Source organism: Lygodium microphyllum, chromosome 15, assembly GCF_053477565.2.
Source record: "Lygodium microphyllum isolate KBCC chromosome 15, Lygodium_microphyllum_v1.1.10, whole genome shotgun sequence".
NCBI classification, from domain to species: domain Eukaryota; kingdom Viridiplantae; phylum Streptophyta; class Polypodiopsida; order Schizaeales; family Lygodiaceae; genus Lygodium; species Lygodium microphyllum.
In genome coordinates, this window is record NC_141149.1 from 123,821,842 (window position 1) to 123,839,876 (window position 18,035).

The window sequence follows — 18,035 nt, forward strand, 5'->3', positions numbered from 1 at the left end:
CATTTAATATTTGCTGGAATTAGACAAGTCTCATGTTTTAAGTCCACAAAAAAGTCATCAAACACACGCAGGCAATGAGAACCTCACTCAATTAAACATTTGTCATAAGCTTCCAACATGCTTGTAAGCAGTAAAATGTACTTGTTAGGATTGAATGAAGCTAGAGGATACAGAGAGACATCCTATCAAGGCTATTGCATTGCTCTTCTACTTACAAGTGCTAGCACAAATGACATGATATGTTGTAGCTGTGCAAACTACTTGTTAGAGAAGGAATCTCTATTTTTAAAGAATGGTACTCATTGGAAACAAAAAAAACACACTATTTGGAGCATTAAATGTACATATGACATTATAAAATTTAAAGACAAGTTCCAAAGCTTGATTACATGGTAGAACTTGCAAGTACATCAGAACCTCCACCCCTACGAAGTCCTTGTGTGTAGCTGCGATCAGAACTTGTGCACAAGCCTGCTTTACTATTGCCTCATTGGATTTTTTAACATTTAGTTAGAGACCTACAAGGAATCATGCATCTATAACTAGAGCTTTCGAATTTGATTTCCAGGGCCAAAGTACGTGGCTATATTAGGTTGGAAGTTGGAACAATAATCACTTGCACGACCACAAAAACCTCCAATCATGCTGTTGAACCCTTGTATTTACAGTTCTATTTTGAGTGGCCTCACTGGCCACTCTTTTTCTGGCCAAAAAGAGTTTGTCACCTATCCACCACCGACCAGCAGTATGCCATGTTCATTTATGGTCAAAATGTTAGATTCATAATCAGATTTGAAACACTACACAAGTTATCTTGTGGTTGCATTCAGACATTTAGTTCTGGTAGAGGTGACACTTCACAAGAGTCTAGACATCATCAAAGCAAATTAGTTTCCAATTTGGTTGCAAAGTATTCACCCCATGAATTGGTATTGCTATCATCAGGATGATACAATGGATAATGTACAACATGATCTATGTTATTTGATCCCCAAATGAGCCTGCCACTAAAATGTCACGCAAATAACAACTTCGTAAATCCTGTGAAACTTAGCTTTCCATCTTCAAGCCTTATCCAGTCATGTAGAAAAGTACTGGCAGGGATTGTCTCAGGAATTTGCATTTCCTGCAAACACATTGAAAAGTATCATAATCAGTGCACATGCATCAGGTTTCTGCACACAAACTTATGTGTCAGCAGTTCGAAAAGGTGACAAGAAGCAAGGCACAAAATGCACTGCCATGTTAGCTTGAACCTTGCCAATAGTTCAGAGATACCCATTCTTATCTAATCAAATCACCTCAGCTAATTCCTGGACTGAAACCACCCGGTTCCCTTTTCTCTCAAAATATTCATACGCCCTTCGAAGATTATATTGCCAGTTCTCTGACATCGTAAGTTGATGAACATTCATGGCTGCAGCACAAAACTCATGAAAATACATTTTGTGCAAGCTGAGGGCATTCATCTGCAGAAGCCAGTAAACAACAATTCTTATTGTAAGCTTTGAAGGCTGTGACTTGAGAGCATATTATTTACAGGACACATGACACAACAGCAGAAAAGTTTTTTTTCGGTCAACAGGTGTTTTTATTTATTCATCCTTGACACACCACATCCTTGATGAGAGGCACTAAGAAATCTGAAACCTCGCCAAGCAGCAGAGTGACTGCAAGAGTCATTTGCATTCCTACGACAAGAGCCACATATGCACCTACACACTGCAGGCAACATATATGTCCATTTACAAAGTCAGGGGTCACTGCAACTAAGAGGGTTGTGGTTACACTCCCACATCCTAAGCGTTGGGCTTCCACTTAGTGAATTTGAAGGTGAGGGCATTGAAAACACTAAAATCATCCCTAGCACTGAATACTTCCTCCACTCTGCTAACAAACAACCTTCTACATAGATTCAGAAGTCTTGGAAAGGTTCATAAGACAGTCTCTCTTCCCCAACCATGATTCTCACCAGTCCTTAGGTAACCTCAATACAGCATTCCTTCAGAAAACTCTAAATCTCACTGAGCATCATGTGTCGGAATGTAAAGGTACAGTGTTACATGTAAAAGTTTTCAGACTTGTATTTTTGGACATCCGGGTCTATCTATTAGAGGTTACCTTAGCACCTCATATGTGCTCATGCTAGTTGGCCTTTGTTTCTTCTTCTCATGGCATGCTCACTTACCTGACTCTTGCCTATTTATGCCAACTTTAGGATCCCCAACTTGCAGACTTTGGCATCTCAATGTGGAGACTACCTATCTGAGAGCTGCTGCCCTTGGTGTGGAAGGGAGACTACCATTGCTACTCTTTCTTCATGGTTATGGCTTTTGCATCTCATCATGTTGCACACTAGTGGATTACCTTCCATCTTGATGCTTTGTCTCTTATCTTTATCAACCTTGTTCCTTCAATTCCACATTGTGTCATTCTAACATGGTACGAGGTTGTGTTCTCCCATGATCTTGGCCCTCTCGATGGTCTCTCAAGAATTTTGAGATATCCCACGATTGCAGTTTAATTGTGTGGCGGTGCATTTTGGTCATTAAGCTCCCTTTGTCTTTGCATTTCAACTTCCTTCATGTGTTCTTCCACTCTTTTTCATCCCTTGGCTGTTCACCTTTAGCATTGTGTCTATTTGTAATGTGCTCTAGCCCTCATTTACTTCCTCATGATGATCTCATATGAGCTCGAAGAGAGTGCTAGACATCATTTTGGCACCTCATGTGTTCACACTAGTTGGACTTTGTTCTCTCTTGTGGTGCATTCACTTAAGTTTTGCCTTTGTATACAAATTGTAGACTCAACGCTTCTACAAGTATTACACTTCTACTTTGCAAAATCTAGTGTGACATGTCTAAAAGATCCACCTAGATCCAACCTACACACAAGGCACACCACAAGCCATACTCACATCGAAAAAGCCATAAGGTGGACATCAAACTCACCTCCCAGCCATGCAACCAAGTGGGTTCACTGCAAGCCTAAGACCAAGCCTAGGACAAGTACCAAAACGAGCCACACTCATGTCACGAGGGTTGTTCATCCATATAACCAATCCACACCATCCTAGTATATGGGCCTAGAGTCCAATTCTCTCCTTGTCCTTCTTCATGCAGGGTTTTTTGGGACAAGAGGCAACTTGTATGATGAGACTTCAAAGTTACAATATGGGTGGATCCTTGAATAATTGGTGATGTGTAAACCTTCGTAGACTTCGATACATCAATAACACATTATCTCTCATACTGAGGTAGGCCTTCACAGCCATAGAAGCATCTGTCTCAAGAGCCTTCTTTGTCAAAAAACCTTCAAAGACCTTCGCTTCAGCCTTTGTTTTTGCTATTCTCTCCATCAAGGCTTGGATTTTTGGATCGGCTTCCAGCTCCATGTATCTTTGTATATTTTCATAATCAGAGAAGCGTACAGATGCGTGTCGGGAGCCTTCTAGTTGTTGGTCATAATTCTCCTCTTCACCTCTTGACGTAGTAGACCAGCATGAGAATGTTCAGCCCAAAGATGTTATGACCCCACAAAATTTCTTACAAGGAAAAAGTCATTGCTCTATTACCAATGTAAACAATAGGAAGAACGTGAGAGTGACAATATTTTGATCTATTCAACTTGATCAATTATCACTGTAAAATTAATAAAGAGAGAGAGAGAGGTGTTGGGGAGCAATCCAAGGCAGTAAAGAGAGAGAGAGAGAGAGAGAGAGAGAGAGATTTGCAAGTTTTGGACTGGCAAGGAGCGCTTGTTTCTAAAGGTGAAATTACCCAGCACTTGGGTTATCCCATCGGCATGGATGTGACTCCTCGGGCCTTGCTTGATTGGATGTCTTCCAAAGTTCATGATAGGTTTATGTATTGGAAATCTTAGGGCTAGCATCTTCATGTGCGGCTGAAGGTTGCACAATCCATCATAATTAATATGCTCTCATATTTTTTGCCCTTACTTCCCCACACCAAGAAGCTTCTCCTAGAATTGATGCAGCCCATTCACTTTATGTCGTGGAAAAAGAAAGGGAATAGTCTAGGTTAGATGTAGATACCTTGGCAAGACGTTAGTACTCCAAAATGGTTGGGTGGGGTTGCTTTGTTGGACGTCAATCTCCATATGACAGCTTTGAGATTGGCTCTTTTGCAGGCTCTATGTGTGCAAAGTCATCCTTGGACTAATATTGCAAAAAATTTTATTAAGGAGACTAGTATCTCTCATGATCATACTGTTATCCCATTCTACACTTTACAATTTGACATCCCCTTGATCTTCGAGGAGGCTAGTTCATTACAAGTGAAAGTGTTGGCCAATTCTAGGCCGCTAGATTGGCTTGACAAAGATTTGCAACAAAATAAATTAAATCGGATGGCTAGATTGGGGTTGCAAACTATACATGATGTTGTTTCCTAGTCAGGCCCATCTTTATTCTTTTGGTCACATTCGCTAGTACTTCTAAGTGTCTAAATGCTATCGCCAAATTTGATCAACCTGTCATGAGCATCTTCAGCGGCATACTCAATTGTCTAATTTTCAGCCTTCTTTCCCTTGGTAGGATTGGCCATTTGTGAAACTAGAAGATTTCCTAAAAAGTCGGCTAATCAAATTTACCATAAGATGGTTGATGGTAAGAGATGGGTCACTGGGAAGGACAACAAAGTATGGCATGTTCCGAATAGCAAAGGAAAGTGGCGGAATAGATTTCTTTAATTCTATAAGAAGCCCAAGGTTCCTAATCAGGGAAAAGTTTTCATATGGAGGTTGCTTATTGGGGGTCTTCCCATCAAGGATGTGTTGTGTACTTGCAAGATCTCCCATGGCCATTGTATCTTTTGCACTACATGTGTAATAGATTTCTTCAATTCTACAAGAAGCCCAAGATTCCTAATCAGGGAAAAGTTTTCATATGGAGGTTGCTTATTGGGGGTCTTCCCATTAGGGATGTGTTGTGTACTTGCAAGATCTCCAATGGCCATTGTATCTTTTGCACTACATGTATAAGACCCCAATTCATATTTTCATCCCCTACCCTATTACAAGACAAATTTGGAGCTTTATTTCCTATGTGTGGACCTCAATGACATAGCAATAAACAGCCATCTATTCTTGGGTCATGGGCAAGATGCCTTCTTTGACCACTTTGCAACCAAATCATCCTTGCCTTTTCCATTTTCCGAAATGGGCTGTTCTCTTGCACATTTGGCACACCCATAATGCCTTTATTTTTTTATTTAACCTAGGTTATGCTTGATCACATGACCCATGTTCGAGGATTACTATTATAGCAAATTTCTTCCATGGTTTTGATTGGCCTAGTCCTCACTCAAGTGGCCGAATATTGTCCACTCCACTCCTTTTTGTGCTTCCCACATGATACTTGTATTGTGTTTAGGTAGCCTTTTGGCTTCATTTATGATGTTATGATTTAAAAGGCTTGATGTAAATATTCTCATTCAATTTAAGCTTCTTCATGGAAAGAAAACACAAAGAGCCAATGAAAGAAAGAAAGAGAGAAATGACACCACACTGAGAGGGAAACTAGCCCCTCCCCCTTTACAGAATTTTGTTGAGGCAAATCACTAGTATAAAATGCCTAAACCAAATATAATAGGGCTAATTTGCAGAAAATCTGAAAATTAGGGTTTTAAAACCCTAAATTCTGCTTACTCCAATAGCAAGCTGATTTTCTTCTTTCATACTTTGATTCGATTAAACCAAGTAGAAAGTGCTCCTTAGATGAGTATTAGATAGGTAAATACATAGCATGTGGCTGAAGTTTCAACGATAGAGATTGTGGAACTGAAGAGAGAAGCCTTTAATGTATAGGTGTGAGGCTTGGGTGCTCAAAAGTGGAGTGTAGAGGCTACAAAATACAAGTGTCTTCTAAAAGTGAAAAGCGCTAAGCAAAATGACACGTAGGGACACTTGTCACTTTCAAGTGACACATGTCCAATTCTAGATATCACATGTTAGGTTTCTAGAGAACGAAGCTTCTAAGCCATCTATTCTAAAAATATATAAAAGAAAAAATTATTCCTTGCAAAAATCCAGAGCCTTTGATATAAACAGAATTTCCATTCAAGTAACTTTCAAAGAAAGTAACCTCCTAAAATTTAGGAGTTGCCAAATTTGGATTCAAGTTAGCTTCATTGTATAGGATCAATTCATGGTTTGTTTCTTTGATTGTGAGTATCTAGTTTCACCTTGTGAAACAACTCATTATGTGGGCTTCTAGTCAATTAGTAACCCTAGTGGAAAAGTCTTAGTCATCTGGGCTTTCTAGTAAATATAACCATCCAACTATACTTTTAGTTTCTCTTGGGCATCTCATCCATGAAGACCCATTTGTAATTTCAAAGCACTATGGCCATTCACCAACCTTGAATGGAAATGAGAAGCACTTAACTGCATTTTGTTAAATACTCAAAAAATATATAAATTATATTTCGACCTCTATGATCATCAAAGTAATGTGAATCATTGGGCCAATACACCTTAAGAATAGTTGATATATAAAGGTTGGTTACAAAAATCCACACATTCAAGATCACAATAGGATGCACCTTGAGGAGCACACTCACATCTAGTGGTCTGGCTGGGAGGTTGGCCCTACCTACTCCATCAAGGTATGGAGAAACATTTACAGGGTGCGAATCTGAAGGTGCTACAAGAGGCAATAGGATGTCCGAGACTAGTAGAGACCAAGAGGCAAGAGATTGATGCAACAATCTCTTGGGATTAGCTAGCTCCCCCCTACAGAAAGCCTATGCAACTAGGACATGGGTGGGCAATACAATTTTCGCCTATGGACATTCTAGTGCAGGTGGCACGCAAAGTTTGTGGTGCCCACCCAAACACTTTCTTTTTCATACAAAAGGCGACCTATTAGCTCTAGACAAGGGACAGCTAGATCTTGACTTCCTCGACATCCCTTGGAGAAGGATAAGTTATAGGCCTCCAAGGGGAGACATGGCAATTGGATCCACACACAATTTGTCAAACATCCAAGAGTGGTGCCTTTGGATCTGGGCACGTGGGCTTTTGGATGAGCTGGACTAGGAGAGGGGCTCTAGCAGCCTCAGCAGTCACCTAGAAGCCAGTAAATTTCCTTGCTGACACAGCCCTGATGGGTCTAGCAGCCAGGAGTTCATTGGCCTAGACATAACAGGATGGAATCAACAAGCTAGGGCAGCGCTTGGAGACTCCAAAGCATTGCCTATGGTCATGTGAGGTAGCGTAGCCAATCTAGAGTGGAGCCTGCCCCCTACTCCTTCGAGTTGTGCCTAGCCTGATTGCCTCTCTTAGGTAAGCTTCTGCTAGCAATCAGTCAGCCAAGGCCACCATTTACTATATGAGTAAAGATGCATTATATGATCATCATGGAGGCTGGCTCATGGGCCATGGTAGGCCTGCAGGATTTCCCCAACCACCTCATGTTGGAGCCTATGGCATCACAATTAGAGGTTTGGGAGATTAATAGGGATCACAAGGCTGCACAGCTAGGAGGCACGCTGTCAGATGATTTTCAGCCGTTAAATCATTTTGATGTACGCTACTCTATTAGAGCTTTGACCGTCCATCATACATTCCCCTTCATGGCTGCTAGAAGCAGCTAGAGGGTGACTCTTGGCACCAACCACAGTTCAATCACACTTGGTGTGGCCAGCCACCATGGCCTGTTTTTCACAATACAGAACAGCCACCTTCGATGGTGCTACATCCTCCATGGCTTCTATCCCCCATCCCCCCATGACTGCCCTGGGAGCCTTGTATTCATATATGAGTGGTTCCTGATCTACAGACAGCTCCAGCTAGATTGCTGAGCACTCGTACTTCATTGTACTTTCTGAGTGGTATAATTAGCAACACCTTTTTTCAGGAAAAAAGAATGCTGCTCCCTCCCATTTAAATTTAGGAGCTCTGACTACCCAGCCAGTCAGATAGTGGTGAAACTATCTGCTTAATGAAACATTGGAGCAGAGAGAGGCTGCCAAATTCTCCATCTCTGCTGCCATAGTGCGTTGTGCCAACCGGGTAAGGAGCACACAAAAGTTGGCATTCAGAAAGAAGCCAATACATTCTAATATCAAACTTCTCCAAGCAAGGCATTCTTTCAGTCGGAGATTTGAGTAGACTGCGTTGCAGAAAGACTCAGTCATTATCCAATACTTGGCTGACTTGAAATTCAGGCATATGAACCCAAATATTTATCTAGGCCCACAGATAATCTAGGCAGTGGACATTTCAGTCCAGAGTACTTAATTGTGGCATCAGCCAATGAGCAAAGAGCACTTTCAGCAGAAAGCCAGGGAAGGATTCAAGCCGCTCCCTCCTGCCTAGATTTAAGAACTTTGGCTAGGAGGCCAGCCAGAAAGTTGTCAAACTATTTTAAGCAAACAATGAATCACAGAGTATGTCTCGTGCCAAACAAGGAGGAGGCTGGACCTCTCCTCAACACACACCATCTGCTGAAGTCTTTGGAACATCCACCAGCAGTGGCTCAGCCAAGGAAGCCGGTGGGGAAGGAATATCCTCTTCCGAAGATGAAGCATCTCCATGAGGCACGGGCTCCAAAGGTATTGTCGTTGGCGCCCAACTATCTCCTAGATCTCCAAGCACAAGGTGCTCCCACCTCTGCAGCTGAAACTTCAACAAATTGAACATCTTAGCTCGTGTAGACATCCGGCTTAACGGGATCATACATACAGTAACCCTGGGACTGCGAGCAGTAGCCCACAAACACTTAACTTCGAGAAGCCACTTCAAATTTATCACATTGTGTCTTCAGGATATGAACATAGGCGTCACATCCAAAGAACCTGAAATAAGAAACATCAAGCTTAGACCCAAAATAGGCTTCATAGGGTGTCATATCAACAACGTCCAAAGTGGGGGAAGCGATTAAGGATGAGGACTACAATAGCCACAACCTTGGCCCAAAGACACTAAGATGTTTGTCAATGCTCCATCATCGTGCAAGTCATCTCAATCGCACTTCGGTTCTTCCACTCGAATATGCCATTCTCTTGAGGTGTGTTTGTGTTTGCAAACTCCTGGTGGATATTTGCAAAAAACCTAGCAAGCTCGTTAGAAACAAATTCTCCTCCCTTATCTGATCGTTATGTCTTGGGGTTCCGGCCTAATCGGCTCTCCTCAAAGAGAGACCAATTCTTGAAGTGGGAGAAAGTCTCCGACTTCAGCTGCAAAAAATAAGCCCATGTCATCCTACTAAAATCGTCCACAATCAGCATGAAATACAAGCTCCCCTTAAGGAACTCCATCCTCATAGGTCCACACAAATCTATAGAAACAAGCTCCAAGGGTGTTGAAGACCATCTCAAAGCCTTGTTGGAAATAGCATCATGATGTTGTTTTCCACGAATGCAAGAGACACAGGGCTGATGGCTCACCACAATGTCTGGCATACCTCGGCAAGCTCTCCCCTAGAAGCCTTCCAAAGGTAATCATAATGTAGATGACTAGACTGAGCATGCCAAAGCTCGGACTGTGTCTGAGAGATAAGAAGAAGAGAGGTCAAGGCAGAAGGGAACCTTAGCTTGTAGACTCCATGCTCCTCATAAAAACAAGAAAGCACATGTCCTGATCCATAATCAAGAATCCGAAAGTAATCCTCGTCAAACTCAGCCAAGAGGCTAAGGGTACAAATTGTGTATACCGAAAGAAAATGGTAACCCAAGCCTGGCACATAAAGCACCTCTTAAGTATAAGCACCACCCTACCCATTTGGAATAAGTTGCATATGACCCTACCCCTAAATAGGGACAAAAGGCTATCGCCGATGAGAATCTATCCATGCAAAGGCTACAAATGTGCAACACTTGTGGAAGGAGTCATACGCTGAGAGACTCCACTATGAACAATTCACTCACAAGGGTGTGGAGTCATCAACGCAGTATCAAAAGCCCCAGGGTCGATCCCCCAATCACCTCCAAGTGGAGAAAGGAAGCTGACGCGGAAGCAACCACCGCTCCTAAATCCTTTGAAGACTTCCCCTTGTCCTTCTTCTCCTTGTCGGGGCAATCCTTCTTCCAGTGACCTATCTTGCCACATATGTGACAAGTGAAATCCTTCACTTTGTCCTTCTTCGATTTGTTCTCCCTCTTTTTCTTTTGGATCTTCCCCTTCTTCTCAGAGGACCGACCTGTCAATGCCTCCTATTTGGAAGCATTATGTCCTTTCAATTGCTCCTCCTAGTCCAAAAGCATAGGAACCAAGTCTTCCCAACAAAGAGTCTCAATCCATCCTCAAGCAATCAAGATGGAGTAAAATACACTAAATCGGGACGGTAACTGAGAAAGATGAGTTATCGCTCTCCGATGTAATCGCCTTCCCTGCGCGTTGGACCCTGCATCTGTAATTGCCGAAGCTTATTAACATGCTCCCATATAGAAAAAGACTTGCCAGGACTCAAAGGCCTCATCTGAGCCTCCAAGGACACCCACTTCATTATGGTCATCCAATTGTACATCTGATCAAAGCTCCAGCTATATATCCTAAGCCACAGTCAAGTGCTTAATATGAGCAATGACGGCTGGAGTGCAAGAGAGAAAGAGGAAAGAATGGATACAGGCATTCAATTTGTCCCAATATGCCTGGACCTTCATCAACTCAGCTTTCTCATTTGAAAAAATCTTGGAGGCATCAAGAGCTATAAGACGGTCTACAACCTTGGTCACAAGCTCTGCCAAATCATAAGACTCCAAGATGGCGATTATCATTACACGCTAGATGTGGTAATTCTCCCCATCAAGCTTTTGATCTGAAGGCAAAGCCGGCACAAAAGGACCTTACGGTCCAGAATAGCCTAAAACTCTACGTCAATTTCGGTCAACATTGTAAACAGAATGACCTGCACAGAAACAAGGGCAGCCCCTTTGGCCCCGTGCACAGTACCTGTGCCTGTTAGGCCTTCTCCACTCGTCCTCAAAGAGTTTCACATGCCAAAGGTGATGAAAACTCAAAATCTACAGCACAAGGCTGAAAACGCAGCCTTTCCTCCTTCGTGAACAGCAAGGACCTGCAAAAAACAGCAACTTCGCTCCTCCTCCACACACAACCTGCTCACCACAGCCTCCAAAGGCTGAAAACTCAAACTTTTGTCGCGAAGAATCCTCCCAATCAGGTCTGTCAATGATTAATCAGCCCTTCTACACTGCTCCAATATCATGTCAGAGTGCAATGAATGCGGAAGCGTATGGACAAAACTGAGAGAAAATGAACATGAGAGAAAGGGGGAGAGAAGAGAGACAAAAGAAGAACGCAGAAATCTGCAGTCAATGAATGTTGAATAAAGAATGCAGATATGTACATGAGCGCAGTGCATATGTCTGCGTATCTCCACCTCGATGATGCCACCCTGCTGTACACCTCAAAGTCTGCTGAAATCTGCACGACCTCAATCCCTGAAATCTGCAAACAGAACTGTATCAAAGTGTGTGTGAAGGGCTGGAATATATATAGCCCACAGATCAGCATCAGGTCAGCCCACAAATGATGGCCAAACTGGGCAGAAATCAGCCTGACTGCCTGAAAATAACATGTGGCATGTGCAATAAATGCACCGACTGCTCCAGCACACACGAATCTGCCCAGCACTGCCTCGTGGCACTCCCGCCATAAATGCAATGGCTGTAAACACTGCCACATGGCACAACCATCCTGATCACAAGACACAACTCTGACGAAAACTGCTCTCAAATGCCTGTCTAACAGGAAATGCATGTACACAACCCATCTCTGATGAATGCCTATCCAGGGGATGACAATCTCTAACAAAGCAGACAGAAGCTTGCAAGCTCTCCATCCCCACTCCCATAGTGTCTTTCCAGCCTAGTCTAACATCACTCAAAGTAGAAGAGCAAAGATACAGTAAGATGCAAAATTGACATTCGAAAAGGAGGAGAGCAAAGATACAGTAGGATGCAAAATTAACATTCAAAAGAAACCAAGAGGAAACACAAACTGATTTAAGGATTCTCCAAGCATGAGACTCTTTCATTGCTTCAGTTGCAGACTTGAGGAGAGCCTGTTGCAGAAAAACACCTGAAAGGCATTAGTTACTATCCATAGCTTTCATATTTGACTGACAGACAGATATGTGCTAAGAAAAATTCAAAAGTTAGGCATACAAACCCACCATTTTGAAGTTCTCTAATGTTATACCTCCGTCTTTCTCTGGTCTCAGGAGCATAAATTGAGCCCCAAGAAAATAGAAGTCCTCCTCTGTCAATGTCTTAGCCAAGGCCTACAAAGAACAAATAAGATTACACCTAAACTAGGCAGATTCTTGGTAGGGAACACTATCTTTTCTTGAGTTCAAATGACAAAGTGACAGGCTTGCTTTTTGAGGGGGATGGGGATAAGCAGGAAGACCAGGTAGGCTTGTGCATTAACAGGTTGAGAATCATCAAAGCATTACAATTGGACAGCCTTCAACTTACAGTCTGTACACTACAAAGATAAGCATACAACCAAGGTCTGCTGTCCTAAAGTGATCTAGTGGATGCTCAGATGCTCAAGATGGAGTTTTCTACCATTCATCAGATCATGCAGCAAAGAATTTAATCAGAACCATCTGCTGACTAGGCTGTGAACTGCAACTAGCACAATACTCAATATCTTTGTTCCCTGTGTAAAAATCTACTCCATATATAAACAATCCAAACATTTAAGTACTCAATTTATGTATGTGGAGTCTTGTTAAACTTAAACAAATATAATTGTATGAACAAAACTCAACCCCATAATCTGCAGTAACAGTAGTGGGAAGGGAGCTTTTTAACAGGCAACTTCATTTGTGCAACATAAATGTTTAGAATGTCCCTACCTTCAAAGCTGACCGCCTCAGTGATGATGATTCGAGATATGACTTCACTAATTTCAGAGTCATCATGTCTAAAGGGACTTTTTGATTTTCACGAAGCCATGGATGAGCTGCAAAAAAATCCCTGTTAGTTTTGGACGTTATACAATCTAATCTTACAGTAGTGGTGTAAATTAGTCTAAAGGTATTTTTATGGACCAAGGGACCCCCATGCGGGCAGGTTTTTGGGAGCATGGGGTGTGGGGGGGTTTTGGGTGGGGATCTATAGGTGCTGTCAGCTGGTCATGAGGTGATAACAGATGCCTTACTCAATGCTTGAGCAGCTGTTAATCGTTTCCTTGGGTCTTTCATCAGTAGTCCCTTGACAAAATCTTTTGCCTGATCAGACACCGTTGGCCATGGAATTTCATCATAGTTTGGTATAGCTTGTCTAACTGCATGAAATATTCCAGACTCTGTTTGTGCCCAGAATGGCCGGTTGCCACTAAGGAGGATATAAACAATCACACCAATACTCCAGACATCAGCCTCTGTACCATAGGACTGTTCAAGTACTTCTGGTGCAACATAGTACGCACTCCCAACAATATCCGTTAACATTACATCTGCCAGAGACCACAATAATGTCTACGTTGAGTTTTAATTTTTTGAATGCCAAAAAAGCTCAAACTTCTTTAAACAAGGCGCCTAACCTAGCACTTTCAAGCCTGTATACGAAATATGAAGCCAATGTAGGGGGACACAAAAAAAGAAGTATTTGACATCAGATTTGATCATGCTTGAATGCTATGCACGTAAGATTCCACATTGTGTATAGATTGACACTCATTAATTTGACTGTACCGGGATTAAGAAAATATGACAACCCAAAATATATTGTCTACAGATTGATACAGATTAGCTTGAATGTACCAGGATTAAGAAAATCTGACAACCCAAAATCTATAGCCTTCATAAGAGAGCTGTCATCCTGCTTACTAAATAGAAAATTCTGCATAGAGCCAACAAGTATTTGAACTTAGAGAGAGGGTAGGTAAAGTTGAGAAAAATTATGACTTTCCACTTTGAAGTTCTAAATAAGTGTGAAGCTAATGAAAAATAAGGCATTAAGTTAACCTCTGGCTTCAAATCCCGATGGACAACTCCCTGAAGATGGATAAAAGATACGGCATTCAACATCTGGGCTACTATTGCTTTTGCTTCATCCTCCTCATACCTGCCTCCTCTGCCAACAGTAAATTACAACCCATTCTCATTGTTCAGTAGAAGAAATTAGCTTTAACAAGCATATTCTATGTAGGATTCAGAACCTCCACTCACCTTGTGAGAATATGATCTAAAAGTTCACCTCCTGAGCATAACCTGCATGTGCGCCATAAGCATTAAGACCTCCAAAGAAACTATTTGAATCTAGAAACTATGAAACCATAGATGAGAAAAAACATAAGCAGAGGTATGCATCCATCATGCTTATCTCAGCATACATTGGTGGTGGAAAATGAACTGTCTCTACCACACTAATTAATATGTCAAATCCAAAGATAGTAGACATCAAAGCATCACTCCTTGAAGAAGAGAAAAAACTCAAAGGTAAAGAGGAAGCAAGTGCTTCAAAAAAAGAACATGTGCTCTATGTTAACAACAAGTACAAAGGGAAGAAAGACATTGTTTGTGACTTTTGTAAAAGAACTGGGCACATTGAAAAATTTTGTTATACCAAGAAAATATCATAAAAGGCCTACCTTGCACTGAATCTTCTTCTACCAATGATAACATATTAACATTAGTTTGTCCAGCTTGCACCTTAGGGCCAAATCTAAACCACTCAAAAATGTATTCATGATCTGCTAGCCCAGCTGATTATCTTCCAAATCCCAAACAATTAAATATCTGCATTCAAACTTTGTATCCACTATATACGAAAGATGCATCATAGACAGTTGCAGGAGTTGCATCTTTAAAGCAAGTACTTAACTCATTACTACCTTGTTCATTTGACAAATACAACTTTCTTTCTCCAAAAACTAAAACCATTTTTCAGGAGTATCTATGTTCATGAGAGATCGTTTTCAACCTGTATGGGCTTATAAATAATGGATGCCTTTTGGTTTGAGTTATTTTACATTTTTGAAATTGGCAATGTTGACAGTTAGTTAGGCTCAGCTCAAAGGATGGATCTTTTGGGTAAGAAGATAAATTTTAACTCTTTCCAAAGGTCCATTACCCTTTAATTAGAACTTGTAGGTATCAAAGTCCAATGATGAAGGTGAGGAAGTCATTGAGCACCAATGGACTATTTGTGTCGTGGGAAACTATTGGATATTCAGCGTTATGTAATCAATTCAGAGCTTTCTATTGTAATAATGAAGAAGTGCTGCAAGGGATGCCAATCTTTGGGGCCAACAAGTGTCTCATGTGCCACAAGAGCATTCCAGCTCCAAGTGAGTGTGTTTAAAAGATGCTGGATTAAAGCATTTGCATTCATGTGGTTTAATGCCCTTTGGGTGCCTAAAGGCTGGTTTTAGTCATTTAAGAGTAGTCCCCCACCCAAGATTCCTACTATTTTCTCCACACCCCCCTCTAAGCCAAGTAATGCAAAAAAATCAGAGGATACGCATAGACAACTGCTAGAAGCCATCAAGGACGGCTTGGAGGATAGGAACACAGCAGTTTGGGACTTTTTCTGCTGATGACAACGAATTAAAAGGAAGCCAAGCAACAACACAAGTGCTGCAGCAAAGCAATGCCAAAACCAAGGTTCAGCAAGTTGGGCAAGATGAGATGAAAACGAAGCAACACTAGCCACCTTAAGTCCATTTGGCTCATGTTGTGTCTAGCTTCCCATCATGGGTGGCCTATTCTAAAATGAAAGAGTGGGAGAGAACGAAATGTAGTCCTCCTAAATGTCACAGCAGAATGGAATGAAGGAATCTGATTGATAGCGGACTTGTAGATCCTTGCTACCTGTGTTCCTCACAGGGATTGAGGATCTTCAGCTCTGAGAGTGTCTTTGCTTTGATACCACATGAAGAAATCACAGCATAACACCTATCTGCCCATGCTGCGCAGTCTTGCAACAACTCTCTCTCTCTCTCTCTCTCTCTCTCTCTCTTTCTCTCTCTCTCTCGTGTTGCATTACCTGCCACGCAAGCAACAATGTCTCTCTTCTCTTTGTCATGGAAACAGGTCACCTTAAGCCATGCAGGCAGATTGACCTTTCAGCCACACAGATCAACACTTATTCTTCTCTCTCTCCATGCAGATAGGCTGCCTCACGCCACACAGCCAGATCACCTGTTTCTCTCTCTTTGTCCTTATTTTCTCTCCCCCCAACATTAAACAATTCAACTAAGTAACATTAATATTGACAGATATTGACATTAACATAAAGATTACCATTAATATTAAACTTACAAACAATATCAATGTTGACCTTTAATGTTTTGTAACCATAACATTGAATGTGACATTGACATTAAATTTTAATGCTAATGTTAACCTTAAATGCTAATGTTAAAACTAATTGCTGATGACATTCTAAGCACAAGGCTTCAGCTACCAATGACGGTCTGCCATGGCCCTAGAGTGGCAACTCCCTAGGCCACAATTGTTAACACCACCAAAAACACTAGCACAAAGCATCTCCTCAACACACACCTGAACATGAGTATCACAAGAAGCGTACATTGTCATACCCACCACCTACAACACATGTCCCCCCATGCACACCCCTCTAGCTAGTAGTGTCCCATACCACCCTAAATGAGATAAAAGCATACCTATCAAGTGTAAACCATCACGGTTCCACAAGCAAAAGTGGTTTTGTGCACATCACATCTTGCACCAAATAGCAAGTTGACCCTTTGATACCAATGAAACATCCGCCTTGGATCCAACCTGCACATGAGACATGACACAAGCTTTATCAAGGAACATGAAGAGACTGGACATCAAACTCATCTCCCAGCCATTGAGCCAAACAAGCTCACCCATGAGCCTAGGAGCCTAGGTAGTTAGGTACGATCTGTCTGATCTATCTAGTTTGTGGACTTAGTATGGTACCAAATGTACACAAAAAATGATGAATAAAATCCAGTGTTTCATATGTCATAAAAAAATAAGTAGAAAATTAAGAAATAGGCTAGTAAATATTACTTGTTTTAACATGAGAGTGGCTACTTGTGAGAAATAAGACTGTCACAAGGCATCATCCATTCAATACTATTATACTTTACAAACCACGAGTCATGAATATGATGAGAGATTGAGATAATGTAAATCCACGATTCTAGTTATAAGGGATTTCCAAGATCCAATTTCATTTATAAGATTGAAGACACATACAATGGATCAAAAAAAGAAGCTAGTTGCGATGATGAATCGTAATTCATGGATCCTGGTATGGCAAGTCACAAGTGCCAAGTGGCAAGTACAAAAAGTAGTGGATATAAAAAGAGCCTAGAGGCTAAGACTCAAGGTAAGCTGTGTAATGCAAAGGCTTCATGAAGAGGCGTAGGCATTGTGATAGGGATTAAGAATATAGAGATATAGATAGAGGTAGGGGAAGGAAAAGAGGAGGTAAAGAAAGAGGAAATAGAAATAGAGCTACACGTAGGTGATGAGACATGAGGAAGAGGAGGATGTAGAGGTAGAGAGAGGTGAATGTAGGAGAGAGAAGAGTAGAGAAGCTTGTAAGCGGGAGAGAAGAAGAGGAGGTAGTAAATGAGGTACAAGTAGAGGTCAATGAGAATAAAAAGGAAAAGGCTAAAGCGCAAAACCACTTTTCTTTTAACACCAACTCATTAAAAAAAAGGACGAAAACCAAACCGATCATACACGTCCGATCGGACTAGACGGATCGTACTATATGGATCCGTCCACATAGAATGCAACCATGCTGGGAGCTAGCAGCACTCTGTGTCACAACCACATCTCAAGAGCTACCATCCCATACCACTAGTCCACACCATCCCGGTGTACAAACGACGGCTAAGTGTTCAAGAATGGTGATCACACAATGATTAGCTAAATAAGGCCTTGCATCCTTAAATAGGACTTGGCTGCCCTAACCCTAGAGTGCCCTTAATACATTCACACCAAGTCACTTCATGAACACTGAATGCTAATGAATGAACAAATGAAGAGAGGGTGATATTAATCAATCCAACAGTCAATGTCTCTCGTGGGAGCC

General features: G+C 41.6%; 1 protein-coding gene across 2 annotated transcripts in view; it reads right to left on the reverse strand.

Moving 5' to 3' along the window:
- Nucleotides 1-877: 877 nt before the first annotated feature.
- Nucleotides 878-18,035, reverse strand: part of LOC148025014 (CDPK-related protein kinase-like) — a 30,162-nt gene continuing 13,004 nt past the window's right edge. Inside the window, exons 3-11 of one of the 2 annotated variants that reach the window (XM_087694709.1) lie at nt 14,165-14,206; nt 13,961-14,069; nt 13,757-13,835; nt 13,153-13,449; nt 12,848-12,954; nt 12,158-12,265; nt 11,984-12,046; nt 1,302-1,469; nt 878-1,126 (exon numbers count right to left, since the gene is read on the reverse strand). In XM_087694709.1, the coding sequence (XP_087550835.1) occupies nt 1,016-1,126; nt 1,302-1,469; nt 11,984-12,046; nt 12,158-12,265; nt 12,848-12,954; nt 13,153-13,449; nt 13,757-13,835; nt 13,961-14,069; nt 14,165-14,206 (1,084 nt within the window). In that variant the 3' untranslated portion in view covers nt 878-1,015. Of the gene's footprint in view, nt 1,127-1,301; nt 1,470-11,329; nt 11,431-11,983; nt 12,047-12,157; nt 12,266-12,847; nt 12,955-13,152; nt 13,450-13,756; nt 13,836-13,960; nt 14,070-14,164; nt 14,207-18,035 lie in introns of those variants that run through there. The other variant, XM_087694713.1, reaches the window with a different exon arrangement.